At 37.4% G+C, this 18,514-nt stretch overlaps 1 protein-coding gene across 1 annotated transcript in view; it reads right to left on the bottom strand.

The window, feature by feature from the left end:
* exoc4 (exocyst complex component 4) overlaps positions 1–18,514 on the bottom strand; it is a 121,832-nt gene that overhangs the window by 35,010 nt on the left and 68,308 nt on the right. Inside the window, exons 12-13 of the mRNA XM_032589445.1 lie at positions 7,699–7,801; positions 6,435–6,551 (exon numbers count right to left, since the gene is read on the bottom strand). Coding sequence (XP_032445336.1) covers positions 6,435–6,551; positions 7,699–7,801 — 220 coding nt within the window. The remainder of the gene's footprint in view (positions 1–6,434; positions 6,552–7,698; positions 7,802–18,514) is intronic.

The raw sequence follows: 18,514 nt of genomic DNA, 5'->3' as shown, positions 1-18,514 counted from the left end.
CTGAAGCAGGCTGGAGGCCTAGGGCAGCTGGGTTTGAGCCTCAGGAGTACATGTGTTTGGTATGAGATAACCAAGAAAGGTGGGTGGTGAGGGAAAGTTCCACCTTAAGCAGCGAGGATAGAGGCACACATGAGTGACATAAATAAAAAGAGAACTTATCGGGATTTGAGGCCATTTGGTAAAAGAGTGAAATGTAGGTTCTGATGCATTTAATCAAATTTGGAAAAAATAGATTAAAAACAGTGCCTTATTAAAATATCCATACCCATGTAAATTTTAGACATTTTGTCACTTCATATCTACAAATATATGTCATATACCAACTTATTTTGGTATATGAAGTGCATAACTAGGAAGTGAAAGAAAATGTCTTTTTGAAATGAAAACCCTTAAAAGCGTTATGCATTGGAATTATACCCCGCAACTCCATTGTAATTTCAGCTGCATGTTTATGGTCTTTGTCCTGTCAGAAGGTGAATCTTCTGACAGGTTCACCAGGTTCACCAGTCTCTTCTCTTTTTTTTATCCTCGTTTCTCCAGATTGTAGAAAGTAGTAAACATGACTTCTTCATATGGCAAAGGATTTCTTAAGTCAAAATTCCAAAACTAGTCAATTTTGCAATAGGAAGATAAAAATCTGATAATTTCCTTCTCAGCTTTGTGTCAGATGGTTTTGAGGAGCAATTGTCCGAGGCCATGAGGATGCACGTGCTGTTTGGCTAAAACACTGAACTTCTCCTGCTTGGCACTGGTTTGATTAAGTTTGTAGCTGTAATGTGACAAAATGAAGTGAATCAAGCGTATTTTTTGGAGGATCAGCTTGCTGTTTCAGTGAACTCAACTATGTTTCACCAGGATAGAAATGTGAAATGATAAATATCAAATGCTGCAGGTGAAAGTAACATTCACAACAGAATGCCTCATTCCTTTATTACTTGTACAAGTGGTAGAACTATCAAGTAACTCTTTGGACACTACAGTTCATACAGACAGTAAGTATTCAGGCTCCAAACACAATATCTGGGAAATATGTAAACACTTGGATTACTCTTTGAGTGAGATTAGGCCTAAATTATTGAATGAAAATAATTGTTTGTTTCTGATTAATAAAGTGGTGGTCTCAGTGTGAGGAGGGTTGCATTTCCAGTGCCTGTTTGCGAATCTTCCTGCCTTTCACCCCAAATTCTGTCCTAATCAAAGGGCACAGCTGATGCAGCTAACAGGTATTGTGTTTGTGATTGCTGTGTCTGCTGATGGGAACTGGAAGCAGAGAGAGTCCTTAATAAAGAATGCTCCACCACTACCATCTTCACAACATGTGTGTGTGTATGTGGTGGGGAAGGTGAGGCAGGAAGCCAATCAACAAGAAACGACCCACCTTCACCGCCCTCCTCCCCCACAAATAAGCAGCGCCGACACAGATCATCACAAATCAAAAGGTCAGTGTCATTACAGTCATTGGAGGTGGAAGTCTATGTACATGCACAATTAGCCCGTGCATGCCACTTTCTTCCCTCCTGTCTCACACAACTACATGCGAATATGAATTTTAAAAGGTCAACATCATTAGCAGGCCATCAGCAGCCGAACATATCAGCGTTCTAGCAAACTCTCAGGCAGCTGACAGTGAGTGAATGCAATCTGTCCTCATCTGGCTGTGGAACAAGATCTGTTTGCAGACAAAAACAAACAAACAAAAAAACACCCAAAAAACAGGCAAACACATGCACGTGCAAATAACAAATGTGCAATTACAAGGCTAGCATGCAGATGCACAAGAGCTGGTTAGGGGCTATTGTGTGGAGACACTGGGGAGAGAGCTGAATGATGCTTAGCTGGAAAGAGAGGGCCAATGTGTTCAGTAATTATGGCTCTGATGTGGTCTTGGCTAATGAAGTAAACAAGCAGCTTACAAACAACTCATCTGCACTCACTGACTCTTAGAGAAACAGAAGCAGCACACGACTGGGCAGGCAGATGGCTCGTCTATGCTTACTTCAGTGCAACAGAAAGGTGCTCACCTGGCCGCTGTTTTGGTGAGTTTGTCTCATTGCAAATGGGTGGGGCTGCATGTGAACACCGGGAGCATGCTTGTTTGTTAGTGAGTCACAAAATGAGAGTGTAAAAGGGACACTGCAGGTTGGGTGGGTGGGGGAGTGGGTCCACCAAGATTAATGGAGCCAATCTCCAACCTATCCAGCAGAGTGACCATACCCTCCCTATCCTGTTTTATTTGTCTTTTCTACTCCCCTTCTTTCTTTTACCACTCGCCTCTTTTCCCCTCGATCTATCTCTAATTAAATGAATCAATCAGTGGCAACACAAAGCTGGACAGATAGCATCAGTGCATGTGTGTGTGGGTGTGTGTGTGTGAGTGATACCATGCAGCAAAAATGAAAGAAAAACAAAAATAACTATGGTCGCAGCAGATCATACAGAACAAAAAAGAAACAGATCAAGAAACAGAGCAGGCAAGTGAGATGGCGAGAAGGATTAACGGACAAGCGTTTGTTGCTTGGCTACATTTCCAGTCTTTAATACGACTTCTCCTTTGGGAACTTATCTACCCAAGCTGTGCTATCACACTCACACAAATGGACATTAACCTCTCCCATTGAACTATATACTGCCCTTGCCAAACCCTATCTCATGCTCCTACTGGACAATATATACAGCTTATGTCAGGCTCATTTTCATATCAATACAATGTAATGTATACATAAAATATAAAAGCAGTAGTTGACACCACTGGGACCTAGTGATAGGGAAATTCCTGCCTATATTATTATTACATTTTAATCTGCAGAAATACACTGCATGTGTATTTCATATTAAAGCTGCTAAAGCAAACATAAGATATGCTATTCACCTTGACTTTTGTGCAGAGTTTCCACAAAGTGCCATTACCCATTTCTGCAGCAGGAGATATCATTGACAAATGACCAGATAATATTAAAAAATGTATGCAATAATACAGACTCACCCCAAGAGTTAATGTTATGGAAATATTTTCATAAATATTTGGTTTGTGCTGAACTGTGAAGCAGAGGTCGACAATGGAGGAGAGGGGATCAAGAATCAAACCCAGAGAAAACTCAGATGTAATTCTTAGCATTTTAAATGTTACTGTAACAAGAATATTTTTTTGTAGATGTGGACAGTAATCATTGTTCTGTTTTCAATCCATGTTGTAGTCCATTCTAAAAGTCTATATTTTACAGCTAATCAGGATTTTCCTTAAAAAAAGCACCCATTTAAACCTGCCTGTAGTGCCTCAGTACATTTCATTTTTATTTTTCACTTTCTCATTTCAATCACAAAACCACCAATGCTAATAACTTCCCCCAATTTATAAAAATTAACATTAATTTGTGCTTCAGTGGCTGCTGAGAGCAGATGCCTCTATAAAAATTGTGATCCCCTATGGTTTTCTATATACAGCCATAGCCAGGCTGTATGAAAGAGTTTAATGTTGTGTAGCAATATTAGGTTCTTTCCTGCGTATCAAACAAGCTGGGTCTTCTACTGTGATGTGGTGTCTGTTTCTGATAACACCTGGTGCAGAGTGCACCATGTTGCTTAATGGGGCACATAAGGTACGTAAGGGCCCACAAAATATCCCACACACAATGCCCTATATATTTTTCCTTCACAATCTTTTAATAAACATAACTATAAAATGTCCAAAGCAAATTGCAATTGGAAATTGAATTGGAAATTTTGAAAGGGCTTAAATTTTCGTCTTTTCTTTTTTCACAATTGAGTTTTGCAAACAATTTACAATTGTATTTTTCACATAGACAAGAGCAGAACTGAATATTAAGTAATGCTTATTTGTCTTTGTAGTAACAGAGTTGAGGAGATTTACTACCTGTCTGAATACATGTGGCTGAAATAAAGCATATTTTAAAGCAGAGTTCAAAAACTATGTATTTTCCGATGTTTTTTCTAAGAACTAAAAAAAGAGAAAGATTGTAATAAGCTCATCTTTTTCTGGTTTGCATTGAGGAATGCAACGATTATAAGTACTCCATACAGGTCAGTCTAACAACAGCTAAAGCTTTTTTACATTCAGCATAAAAAAAAAGATGTCAAACCAATTTTTTATAAGAGTCTTTCACAACGAAGTGAATAAAAAAAACTACCCTGAGGTTGAAAGTAGTCTACTGTAACAATGGCACTGTGGATGAAGACCATCAAAGAAAACAGCGGGGCGCCTCTCAAACAATAGACCAAAAGCACAATCACAGACGCACAGGTAGCAAACATAGAATAGAATAGAATAGAATAGAATAGAATAGAATAGAATAGACTTTATTGATCCCCAAGGGGAAATTGCATATTTGTTGAAAGCTACTCCATCTCAGGTGATAAATACAAAGTTTTTAAATTATATATATACCTAAGAGTGAATAATAAAGAGTGAATACCATACCAGCATAGCAGCACATACACACAACAATTTCAGAGAAATACCATCCTGACACTTGAATGTGAACTGCAGCCGAGCAAACATGGAAGGTTTTTTTATTTAGCCCAATTAAAACAGGCAAAAAGCCCAAACAAAAGGAGTGTTTTATTTCACTCCCCACTATCAGCGGAAAGGCTCATTAGCCACAGCAGCATAATTAGCAAGATGCTGAACTCCTCGTTAAGGAGGGGCCTGAGCCGTAAACAAACCCCGCTGAACTCCAAACACCCACAGTCCCTTTTCCCTCTGTAATGAACTGCCACCGCTGCTCGCTCCTTGTGAGAAAACAGACAGGAAGGCTCTGACAGAAACAAACAGCCAAACATTAACTTCCAAGAGTTGCTGCACAAAAGACACCCACAGAACCAACAAGCCTTCTCTCTGAGACGTCTCTTGAGAACAATTTTGGCATGAACACACACACACCACTAATTACTATGTAAAATATTTATGTACGTTAAATAGATTTTAAAAATACAATAAGCACAGAAAGACGAGTTTCACAAAATTCAGAGAAGAGAAAGTGTGGCAGCTGAGAAAATCTGGCCAACTGTCTGGATCCCGATTTTGGCATTGTTTTAATCTTCAACCTGTCTGCTTTGGGAAAGAAAAAAGCCCGGGAATAAATGTGATGCAGTCAATGTCAATTCAAATAGACTTTTATTTTGTTGAATTGCATATGTCTGGATCAATAGGACTGGATTGATGACACAACATACAAATTACAATAATCGAATTATTACATAATTTTTAACTACAAGAACATTAGTTTTATCCTTTAGTAAAATGAGTTCAACAACATAGTGCGAGAGTCTTCTAACCATGACTGATGTCTGCTCCAAAACATACATCTTCAAACTTGTCTAAAAGTTGTAGTGTACCACAGAGATCAGCTCAATACTTATTGGTGAATTGCTTTATGGTCAGATCAGACAAACTTTTAGCTATTTTGGCCACAGTGGTAAAAGTTGTGTTTGAAGGTGATTGTCAATCATGACAATGGTAGCAACATGCTGTTTTGCTTTTGTTTATCAATCTATCTTTAAGAAGGGGTAGTTTCTGTTTATTTTCTGATGTCCTTGTGGTGAAACTAACTATTTTGGCAGATGTATCACTAAGCTTTCAATGGTGCTAATTGATAAGCTATGTTAAGACATTTCGGACTTCATATTGGAAGTAAGTATTCAGATTGCACTGATGCATCACATGTTTGATAACTTTATACAAATTTGAATGCGATACTCTGTGAAATGTAACAAATTTCAATAAAATTGATAAAAACACACTGTTTAATGTCAGACTAGCCAAAAAGAAAAAGAATGGCTTAAATGCATCATTAAAAGCACCAAATGTATTTTTGATTCCTGCTTATGACGAATGAATTTAAACTCATTTACGGGAACTGTTCATCACACCATTAATTTGACATTTTAAATAAACATACAGTATACAGTTGCTTGTTTGTATTCACTCATCAACAACTACAAACTGAAAAATGATCAATTATAATTTCAGATGCAGTTACTAATATATTTCCCTGGATACAATGGCATGTTGAGGCCATAAGGAATGTGAGTGTGCGTTCCTCTGAACAGAGATAGCAGAGGGCTGCTAGGTGAGTGTACACAAGAGGCTTGTCCTCAATTGAACCAGGCTGCAGGAGTGAAACGGTGCCAAACAAAACCGGGAGTGTGTTTTGTAGCTTCTCCATAAAAGCTCACATGAGAATATGTGCAACACAAGAATCTCTGTGCAAACATGGAGGTAAAATTAAGACACAAAAAATCTGAGCAGAGCAAGGCTGTAATTTGGCTCTCTTGGTGAAACATGGAGAAGAAATGATAGTAAAGAGAGGAAAGCTGGTGCACATAATACCTGTTAACTGTGGAAAACAATTTTGGATATAAAATAAACTATAACTTATGTTGGGAATAGATTGAATGTTTTTCTGGGTGGTTCTCACCTGAAGCAGAGGTCTCTGGACGCCAACGAACTTCATCGTATCAGCACTAGCAAGAATTTTCAAGGGGTCAGCAGCCTTACTGACTGCTTCGATTTCCTTGTTGATCTCGGTCCGCACCTGGTGGATCAGGGACAAAAGTGTAAATATCAAAGTAATATGAAATTCTAGTAGCAAGGCTGCAGGCACCAAAGTCTAAATAAAACATGTCTGAAAAAATGTCTGAAAAAATTCATCACTTCTTTTACTTTTAGGACTACACTTTAGGGTATGAGAAAACCTTCATAATTATGTGATAACCTGTAGTAAGTTTAAAATGTTGAAATGGAATTTAAAATTCCCAAAATGCCCAAATTATGAATTACATGAAAAAAATCAAACGTCTCTCAAATATAAACTGCTCAAATACAAATCTCAATAAACACAATTTAAATGAGCACAGTTGTCATGACAATGTCAGGCTCTCAAAGACTTTTACAATGGTTACTTTATATTTAAATATAGACTAAAAACCCAAATTTAACTGATTAAGATGGTGTAGAATATCAGACATGTGATTGATAAATAATCATTCAAATTTTCTTGAATCATATGTATCAGAATTTTTATAAGCACAAAAAAAAAGAGTCAGAATTTGCAGGATCAACCAAAAAACAACATGATGTCAAAGTTTTATGAGCATAATAAGTGATCATAGATTTGTTAAGAATGTTACTAGTTATTTCTAAAACTCAAATTATATCTTGGGCAATATTTGTTAAATGATTCTGTCTAAAGAATGAGGAAATCAAATTAAGATAAAAATGACTTCTGTGTTGTTTGAACCTTCCAAACACGTTAGAACCTCTATGCAAGTTTAAATTCTATTAAAAAAAAGAAAGTCCATAAATAAGTCAACAAAATAAACACTGATCCACCTACTTCTTTAAAGTAGCAAATTGATCCTCAGCACCATTCACTTTGTTTTCTAATCAGTTTTTGAGAATTTTAAAGTTTCTCAATTCAGTGTATGAATGTAACCCTACAACAAATACTAATGGTTCAGGCTGTTAAGTTACAAGAACAAACTTTCAAGAACAGACTCTTAATGTGTTTTGATTACAGTGAGTCAGAGTGTTTTTTAGAGAAACAATGACTCATACTTCAGTTTTCTTCTGTAAAACAGTCCCATTATCCCAGAAAACTATGATAATTCAATGAGCCATTGTTGTGGGAGCTGATATGAGTCAGATGGCCTTAAAAGCAAACCCTTGTAATGTTTACTAACCTGGTTAAGAAAAAGGTCATTAATGTAGTAGGTGAGGAAAGTTCGGAGCTGGCACTGCTTGGCTTGGCTGGGTCCCATGTTCATCTCTATCTCCTGGATGAATCTGGGAAGAGAAGTTAACACAAGCAAATATTAAAACAAACTGAAATAAAGAGGTCAGTTTACGCTTAAAAATGTTTGAATTAATGGTAGCAAAGGTAAATGGGCTAGAGGCAGGCAACACAGAACAAGCGCAGTGAATCCAGCATCATTTGGTGAGATAAAATCTAGAATAGGAGCTAATGCTGGGAAGATATAAATGCCTCTAAAAGTGTCTTTGCTGAAGGCAGTTCAGCTTAAGTTCTCTAGTGGAGCTGTTAAGGCTCATTATAGCATGAAACTATAACAACCAAAAGGATGAACAGTGTTAATAATATAAAGCAATCTGAGCAAGAAAGAAACTGCTCTCTGGACTTTTTCAGTACAGCTGAAGTCCGGTTGTATCAGATGGGGGTCAGACAGTAATGTATGGGTTTGTAGAGGCGCATACGAACATCATTTATCAGTGAATCACTGGTCACTGGCCTTGTCTCACACACACTACAGGGCAAACCATGCAAGAGTAAGTGCTTTCTCAAGCGCTCAGTCCATATAAATGCACAAATAAATCAAACTCCTCACAAATAAATTCTTTGACCTGGGAGACATTTAATGTATGACCTAAACAAAGACAAGAAAAATGTTGTGGGTGACAAAGTCTAGAAAAAAAGAAACAGAAACGGACGGGAAAAAACTAGCAGAAGATGAACTTAGGACAGGAATGATGGAGGATACAGTCATTTCTAAAATGCAAGAGAAACCCTGTTTCAGAACTTTAGTAACAAGCAGTGGATGCTGCACTGCAGACAAAGACACTTGCACAATCTATGCATAAGTACAGATGAGAGCAGGTGAATTACTGACTATATAAAGTGAATCCTAGATGTACATAAATTAAAATGTGAATGCACTAGAACAAAAAAAAACAAAAAAACTAAACTACTACTCAGGATTTCCACCTAATTAGTCAGCAAGGGCAGGGGAAGAATGTTTGAGTGTGTGTGGTTGGAGATTGTACCCTTGTGTGTCAGAGAGAGCAAGGAATCTAAGTCCATTCTAAATCCTTCATTGATTCCCATTGAAACTCAACCACAACAGAAAGTTAAGTATGAGAAACTCTTCTGTGGCCTCATTAAAACCGTCAAACTTCCAAAACAATAGGAAGCCAGCTATAGAGCTTAACAGTATAAATATGTAGAGAACACAATTCAAAAGCTTTTCTCCATAGGGGAGAAAAATGCTGACAGCTTCATTCTCAGAAATTGATCTTAGGTGAAAAAAAAAGTTGCCAGTTTAAACGTGTTGTTCTACAATCCATCGCGAGCTGTCATTATTGTCATTGTTTCAATACTCGTGTCAAGATGATGGATTTCAGGAGAGGTGATAATGTTTGAGTAATGAGCAACAGGGACTGGGCAGGAAAACGGCCACAAGCCCCTTCTACTGTATGCTGAGGCAATAGGTGACGCAAGGAAGCTTAGCCATGGTAAGTGACCTAAAAACACAGACAGCCTCTCAACAAAGCAAGCAAAAACTGGAAGGGAAAAAAAAGTTTGGTATGAATGTGTTTTACAAATGATCCAGAAAGAAAAAATGTCCAAACTCATTATCATTACACGTCCTGAAGACGTCTTGCTGATGGCATTATATGTTACAGAGTACACAAAAACTAGATGATGATATCAAATGACACAAAACAACTTAGCGTGCACAAACACTCATTTAAAAACCATCAAACAGTTTCAAAACTCAAAGCAGAAGCGTCTAAACTCATTACAGGGAGTCATTTAGAGAGTCAAAGGCTGAGTCAAACCTCCTACAGAAAGAAACACAAATGACAGCCGCCAGTGTATGACTGAGCTCAAATTTACATCCCTTACTAACAAACTTCATCTAAGTTCATTTGACTTCTGTTTTCTGACTCTCCTTTAAATTAACAGTGAATGAAGCTTATTCTAAGAAGACAAAAGTACATTTTTGAGATGGGAACCTCCAGGGTTGGTTAATGTTATTTACCTAAGCAATATCTTGAGAATATTTAATTGCAACAATACATCTAAAATTTCCAGTGAAGCCTTCAAAGATGATTACAAGGCAGCCAAGCATGCAGTAAAACGTTAAGATATGCAGCAACAAAATTTGACATCAATGCAGAAAACAATGGCCACCCAAGAAGGAAGTAATGATGACAAATTGTCCAGCTTGATCATGAGTTCATAAATTCATCTGAAGAAATAGAGGAACTCAAGAGGAGACGTCTGACAAGCAGTAGCTTGGACACCAGATAAGCCAGCACATGCCCGAATTTTGTGGAGAATCCAGGTTGTTGTTAAACATTTATGACAAAAATTGTCACTGAATAAATATAAAATTAAGCCAGTCTTCATAATGGACTGTTTTTTCTGCTGCACATCTGACAAGGATTTACTCTGATGCACGCTGGGGTGCCACAGCAATCCCACTTCCTCAAACAATTGTGTCACCGCAATGCGTAGTGTGTCAGTTTTCAGTTAGTCTTCCAACAATGTTTTTGTGTGAAAACAAGTAGGAAAAAAGGATGGTTCTTATTGAAATGCCATTACTTCTTTGCTGTGAAATGTCTATGAAAAAAGAGAATTTTCAGAATTTTTGAAGGGAAAAAAAAATTAGGTGTCAAAGTAGAAAAACGGCCTCAACAGAGCAAATTTAACAGAAAGACACTGGAAAAATAAGATGATCAAAGCAAAAACAAATGCAAGTAAATTTTTGCAAGAAAAAATCCTCTACAGTGGCATTAGCGCTAGTGGATTTGAAACAGCTTTGACCTCCTGGTGTCGCCTTGGACTGAGGTTCAGCAGCACTTTTAAAAGCACATCAAATTTGATACAGCTTTGATGTTAAGTAAAATTTTCACAAAGGGCCAATTAGGCTTAGATTTTGTCTCCCTTAACAAAATCTAAACATACCTTTATTTAAAACCTGCTTTTTTGTTTACTTGTGTGTCTTTGACTAATATTTGAATTGGTTTGAAACACTGTTCTGAAACATTAAGTGTGCCAAACATGCACAAAAAAAGGAAATCGGAAAGGGGCAGAGACGTTTTCACACCGCTGTATGTGCATGTTTAATCTAGAACATGCACATTGCGCTCTTTTTCTGTGTGCTAATATATTAATCATATATCTGCATTTGGTCTGTATGTTCATACTTTCAGAATTTTATGTTTTCTGGCACTACAATATGAAGAACATTGACCTTTAACTGAAATCTGTGATAATTTTGCTTGCTTCCCATATATTCAAAAACTGCTTATGATCCTCTTTTAATTAGACCTGAAGTGTGATGTTTGCCATGTCAGCTTCATTGTGAAGTGACAACAAAACACACATCCAAACAGTCATCCACATGGCAGCTGTGTGCAGCAGAGGTGTTGGCTAAGTTGCTAAGGAGAAGCAGTGGAGGCAGCGTAGAGACAGCAGCACCAGCACAGTGTGAACTCGTCCCTGTGTGTGAAATCTTAATAAATTTAAGTAAACAGCTTATCTTCCCTCACATGGATGAATGCATGCCTAAAAGCCCAATGTCCTACTAACATGCGTGGCATGTATTAAACACAAGGTCCAAACAGAGTGCTTTGATACCAGCGGTAGAAGAAGATGAGACGTGACAAAATCGTGAAGTTTCGGCATTGCCAAGTGATTTACTGATCATGATAAATATTGCTGCTGATCACGGGAACAAAAAAAGCACTGTGTTCATAATGTTCAAAAACTCAAATCGCCCAATTAAAATAAAAGAGAACAGATGCTCGACAACATGGTGCTGCAGTCTAGACCCTGCAGCAAAAGGACAAAATCTGTCAAAGCAACATGGCATCGCACTGCCGCGACATACTGAGCAGCGGGTGTCTCATGAAATGTAATACTTTCGAAATAACATGCTTTAATTTTTTTTATTATTTAAAAACAATGAAAGAATAAGGTATTAACTCTGATAATCATTTAGCAGTTTTCAATAAATTAAATGACATCAATGGCAAATCCATCACTCTGACATCAAAGCCCGCACATTGTAGAGAGAAAACCTATGAATATTAAAGATAAAAGACATAAATAAGCCATGGTTTCACTGTGTATTGTTTTTCAAAGCAGATCAAGTTTAACTGCTCTTTTCTTCATTTCGTTTGTCTTTCTGTTCAATTGTCTTTCTCTTTAAGACAGTTTTGCCTCAGGGTTATGAAACTATTTAAGGTGATTTTAGGGTAAGAAAAACTAAGCGACAAGGAAACTGTGCAAGTTATACTGTGGCTAATGAAGACGGACACACAGGAAGTAAGCAAAGACCCCAACGGGCTGTTACTGTTTGTAGGCATACGATTTATGTGGAGATTTTTGTTATGTGGAGATGTTTTTACTTTGTATGGCAATAAACCAATATCTGATCCTTTCAAAAATTATTCTTTCTTCTGCCAATTAATTTAATGTTTAGCCTAATATTTTTGCGTTAGTTAAATCCTTATGAGTAGAACACAAATTGATTACAGTATGGAGAGAAAAGTGAGACAAGCACAGTGACCCCTTTGAAGATGTTTTGCTGAGAGGAATGTGCTGACACCTGCCTGTGCACATAAGTGTAAAAAAATCAGGTCAGAACTGGAAGAAAAACTCCAATTTCAATGGGAAAGCTGAATTTTTTTTCATTACAGTTCAGTCATTTGCCAGTGTGATGAATAATAGGCACTATTGTGTGCTGGTTTGTTTGGTCTCCAAGCTAGTACTCGCGACTTTCTCCACCTCACTGGATAAATCACCTTCAATTTTGAGCTGGAAACTTTGCTATATATTTCACCTTTACATATGAGACTGAAAAATAGCACTACATATGTGTTCAAAATTATTAATTGTGCTATAAAATCAATAATTATTCAAGAAAGTATTCACAATACACCACTGGCATCAGAGAAGGAGTCATGGTTTCCTCTAAACCCCCCACTGCTGAACCAGTTGCACTCCAAAGTCAGTTTCTTAGCAGCACTCCTGATGATTGTCCTTGACAGCATGCAATTATCAGTCATTAGGAAGCAGATGTCAGCGCCTTGGTCTAGAGCAAGATAATTGTAGATGCCATGTTCTATGTGTATGTACATTTAAAAAAAAAAAAAAATTCCTTACAGCATAAAACATCCATATTAACAAGGACAAGGTCTATAAGGAAAAAAATGCCTTTTTAAGGATAACAACAAACCCTATGTTTGATTATCTTTTCAGACAGATGAGAACAGACAAAGAATAATGTATCCAACAACATTTTTGGATTCATTTCCCAACAGAAAGTAAACCCAAGGTAACAAATGCTTCTTTAAATTGAAAGGGTGGGGATCCCATCATCTATCTCTATCTGCTACCGCAGCGTATTACTCGTTGAAAGAGAAATGGGATAAAGACAAAGGTTCAAGAAAGACAGCAGAACAAGAGTGTGCTGAGATCGATTAGGGACTCAGCATCTTTAAATCTCCCAGAATTCCCCTCAGGCACGGACCTATCAGCTATGGTGAATTCTGATTTTGCCGCTCAGAGAGGAAGGCTTGTTCTGTCACACACCAAGGACAGTGCAAACTGCGGCTCTGCCAACAGAGAGAGGACAGAAGGGTGGAGAGAATGCAGGAGTGTGTTGCTGCATACCTGCGTCTGTGACAGATGTCAAATCTATACCTGGTTTTACCAACACATCAAAGCAGCACATTCAAAAACAGCCAGGAGCACTTATCTCTACGATTCCATCATGATGCATAGCACAATCACTCCAATATTCAAAACTCATGAATGGATTTTAATAGCTGGGGACATTTTATGGGTTTTATGGTACGATAAACATTAGCTTTCCTGCCTGATGATTAGTCAATAAGTGCTAGAAATGCAGCTTTCAGTGTTATCGGATTGCACATTCAGTAATGATTCAGTGGTAATTTTACACACTTCAGTAAACAAAACCTAATTATTTCTACAGGGATACCTCATTGATGAGGTAACACCTGAGTATACAACCTGTCAAGTACAAAAAGCAGTTTTCTTGCATCGTATCACTAAATCATTATTATTTTTTTTTTTTAAATTTATAATGATAAAATAATTCATTCATAAGTGCTGCCACATGCTGCTTTGGGTCCTTACTATGCTTTTTGGTCACTCATGCAATTACCACAACCACCACAAGATGGCAGTGTGTCAGCTTCTTCAGTCAGCTTCAGCTGCATGGCCAGTTGACAGAGAACCCGTTTTCCTTTATCACAAACAGGTTTCAAGAAAGAATTAAGATTCCAGTTGGTGTTTGCCAACTGCAGCCTGTACAGAATTTGCTCAAAAGGTGTGTATGTGGTTAAAACAAAACAACAAAAAAAAGTCAGATTTTTTTTTGGAATACGTGACAGTATTGCCTGCGATTAAGAGTGTGTTCATGTGTTTTCATCATTCCCTGATGAAATGCATATGGTCTTCCCACACAACGCCCACGCCTCCACCAGACTTCCCACTGTTTCATGCTCTGCTCTTGGCCCCTGATGCTGCATCACACACACCGAAGGCTTTTCGTGTGCTTAAGGTGTATGTGCTTACAGTCTGTACGTGTGTGGTGCCATCGGCATGTGTCTTTGTGAGAGAAGAAAAAAATAAAACAAAGAGGAAGACAGCAATATGCAAATCTGTATGGAAATTAGGTGAATGAGAGTGTCTATATGCTTGCATATGAAAGTATAAATGGGCTTCATAATCAGAACCTTTACTTTAAACTGTGAGATTACAACAGTGCAATATTAGAGTCTATGCTCAGGTGACCTTACTAAATACAGCCTCCATATGGACTATAATGCCTGCCAGAGAAAAATAGCTGTCTTTATGATAGTCTATTAGTGTTGTTTGTTTCTCGTAGTCTTATGCTTGACCTTACCACATTTTGAAAATGTATTTCACAGAGAATATTTTCAAACGTTCTAAAATCACATGCAGCCTTTGTTACTATTTACTATTTAACACTTTGTGACTATTAGGCTTCAAATAATTTATCTGAGTTACAAAAGTATCTTTTGAATAAAAAATTGTGTATTTAAATATTAACTTATGATATTATACTTAAAAATGTGTGTGAACATTTATCCCAATATCACCAAAGAACCTAATACTGGACGAGTCTTACAAGTTATTTTTGCTGTGAAACTACAGCTTCATTTCAGTTAATTACCACATGATTATCTATTTCTAGTTGAAATAATCAGAAAACAGGTCAGGAAGTCCAACTGAGTTCTTCAAGCATTAGGAATGCCGAGGTGGGTCTTCATCAGTGCAGACAAAGCTTTTGCATAATGTATCATAAAATTTACATTTTCCATAAAAGAGGCACTTTTTTCTTAACTTTTCTTTTGGCAATGTGCCTATATAAATTGATTAAGGACCAAAATGTGTTGATAATCTGTCAAAAGAGAGACAACGGCAACATTCTATCCATTCCTGCTCTGTGATCTTGCAGAAACACACTATTTGTTTTCCCTCTATCTCCTTAGGCTTTATAACTTAGCTTTTGGGTGGGAGCGCATTTTCGGTATTTCTGTTATGTACCTCTTAAATTAAAAAAATGACTTTGGGGGGGTTATTATCAAATAGATTTTGGTCTTTTCAAGTCTTGAGTAATAAAATAATTTTAAAATATATTTAAAATATGTACATTTGCTTAAAATATATTTCTTGAAGGGAGGATCTTTGAGGTCATCATTCATTCCCTCATCTTTAGTAGACAGATATGATATGTGTGTTTGCGGAAAAAGTAAAATAAATCCTTGGGAGTGGTAATGGTGTTCAGTTTTAGCTGAATTTAACAATATTAAAAAAACTAAAGTTGGAAATCTTTCTATAAATTGAATACCATATTATATCATTGGATATTAAATGAATACGTTTTTGGTGGCATTTCCAGATGTTAGTGCCAGATATAATAAGGTTTTTTTTGTTTCGTTTTGTTAACCTGTGTAGTTATCTTGGTAATAATCAAGCTAATGAGTTTTATGGATATGCACTTTCCAAAAGTGCAAAAATGGAGAAAAAAAATTGTAGCAGAACGTCACCACTTTTCTGGTCCTTATAGTTGAAGTTCCAGCATTAAAAGCTGAGGAACTGGAGCTTGGGGTGACTGAATCCCTAGCAAAAAGATTCCTTGCATGTCTGACTTCTAAAGTCAAATCCCTGAACTGCATTCTTCTTCAGCTGAACTAAGAAAACACAGTTTGAGTACTATGATTTCTCTACATAAGCACTATGTGAACACCATCCTTTTAAGCTTAATCATGGGGACCAAATAACTAATTATTCAACAGTGCTTGTCAGAAGAAAAGGCAGAAATGTTTCAACACCTTTTTTTGCTGTGTCATTAAAGGCATTGTTGTGTGGAATGTAATGAGGAACAGACTAAATTAATTCCACATTAACGTGAAAACGAAAACAAAATGAGGTAAACTTGAAAAGGTCTGACAACTTCAAGTCTGCAAACCGCTTGGGACTGTGCCCTCACATGTAATCGCCCGCTTTGGCATTTATATCTCTGCACATATTTCTGTCAATACGTGTGCATGCACGTGTGTGAATGTTTGCGTGATTCTCGGTGTGTGTGTGTACTGGCATGTCGCAGTGTGGTGCAGACCAATTAAAAAGAGGAGATTGATGACCGGGGGCTCTGAGAAGCAGCAGCAGCAGAAGCAGACAGCCGCTTCCTGCAGACAACAGGAAATGAGATGGCCTTGTTTAGCTGACGCTGCCAACACCAACACCACAGAGCCTCAAAGACAAATCACCACCTTACAGCCGCTATTGGCCTAGTCCTCCATCTTGCTACAGCATGCTCCCCACCCTCCATCTCTTTATCTCCCTCTAATTGTATCGAAGAGTGTGTCTCACGTTAGTCCTTTCTGCAGAGCGGTAATGTGGTCAAGGTGCTCTCAGGTGTGCACAGTGGTGCTAGCTCAGTACTTCTTTCTTTGATTCCTAAATGCCAACTAAAGCCACCCTGAAGTGCATGTCTGCTCAGGGATAAAAAAAAGGTTTGATGCTGGTTGTTCTTTATTGTCAGAAGATGCTAAAGTCTCTCACAATTGCATATAAAAGAAATTAGAAATAACTTGAAACTGCATGCTCAGCTGGTCTGGACACAACAACATGTCATTTAACCAGTTCATCATTTTTTATCTGCAACTTCCAGCAAATTTCCTCAAGACTGAATCACTTAGAAGGTTAAAAAGTTCCTTTAGGAGCTCAGGTATCCCTCAGTGTATGGGAAAATTGTACAAATGGTGATCATGGGGATGAATATCATATTATTTTTTTGTTTTTGAAGGCATATTGGAGCAGTTGAGTATAATTGTTATAATCAATAACAATATTCAATAACAATAACTGTTATTGAAATAATTATGCAACGTTACAGTTTTACTTTAGTGTAGATTTTCTTTGGTTCACACAGTTTTAAAATGAGATATAAAGGATGCAAAAAGTATACTACATAACTAATATATACTATTTATACACCTGGCCGATATAGATTTAAAGTGGAAGAGGTTTGCTTCTGGCAGGTAATGAGCTGGGCATCTTGCAAAATGTAATACAACACGGGGAAAGAAATGCTGCATCAATTTAAATATATGCAATCATCAATAATAAATGGAAAATTATTTATTGACTTTACAGAAATCAAAACCTTTTTATACTTGCTGATCAACTTCTTGTATTTCCTCTGATATTTTGTCTTTAGTGATGGGGTTGGAATGTCTTCTTGCCATCAACCTAATCTTTGACTCTCACTGATTCTCTATCAGCTCCCAATCATTTATCTGAATATGCTCAACATGAAGAAACATACCACTATATAATTAGGACTTAAAACCTACAACACATGAGGGGTATGAGTAATCCTGGGCTTTATTGATAAAAAGTGTGTCTGTTTGCATACACTTGAGCCAGTGTGAAAAATTTTTATACTGTGTGCTGTGCATTTGAGAAATGTACCAATACCCTGAAACCTGTGCAAGAAATGCAACCCCCCTCTGAGAAAAATAGAGACCCTCTCCCATTTATTTTAATGGCAGTTAACAGATGTATTTTTGCCACTTTCCTCATTTGCTGCTATGTGAATAGAGGACGGCTGTGGGACCAGAGAAGAGAATCAGCTTTCTCACAAGCAACATTGAGCCATTAAGACCACAGAGAGGCAAAGATGCCTGGATGTCACAATGGGAGTTTGCTGGGACTAAATTACTGCTTTTGTGCTCACTGTACAATATAAGTCAATACAGGCAGAGAGGCAGGTGATGGCCCTGTTTGTGACAGGGGTATGTGGGTGAAAGGCCCCTTTAATTGCTTATTTTCTAGATAACGGCCACCAATTTCTTCGCTAAGACACAATTCTATTGTCAGAGGGCCAGGTGCAAACAACAACTGCTTCAGGTCTTATTGTATTCTCCTCATGACTTCGGTATTTTAAGTGTTCATCTACTGCTTACAAAACAAGCCTGATTAACAAGCATCACTCTAAGTGGCCTCCCACAGAGGGACAGGACTCCTTTAATAAAGTAAACTAGGAAGTTAAAAGCGGAATATCAATTATTCCCAGTGCAAATGCTGACATTAGACAAATCAATTTGTCCTGTTACAAAACAGAATCCACAGAGAAAAAAAAACTGACCTCACACTGCAAAACCAAGGGAAAATGTCAGGAATCAATCGAG

Source organism: Xiphophorus hellerii, chromosome 17 (assembly GCF_003331165.1).
Source record: "Xiphophorus hellerii strain 12219 chromosome 17, Xiphophorus_hellerii-4.1, whole genome shotgun sequence".
Classification (NCBI taxonomy): Eukaryota; Metazoa; Chordata; class Actinopteri; order Cyprinodontiformes; family Poeciliidae; genus Xiphophorus; species Xiphophorus hellerii.
The sequence above is the reverse complement of the archived record's forward strand: the minus strand, read 5'-3'. Positions and strand labels throughout refer to the sequence as shown.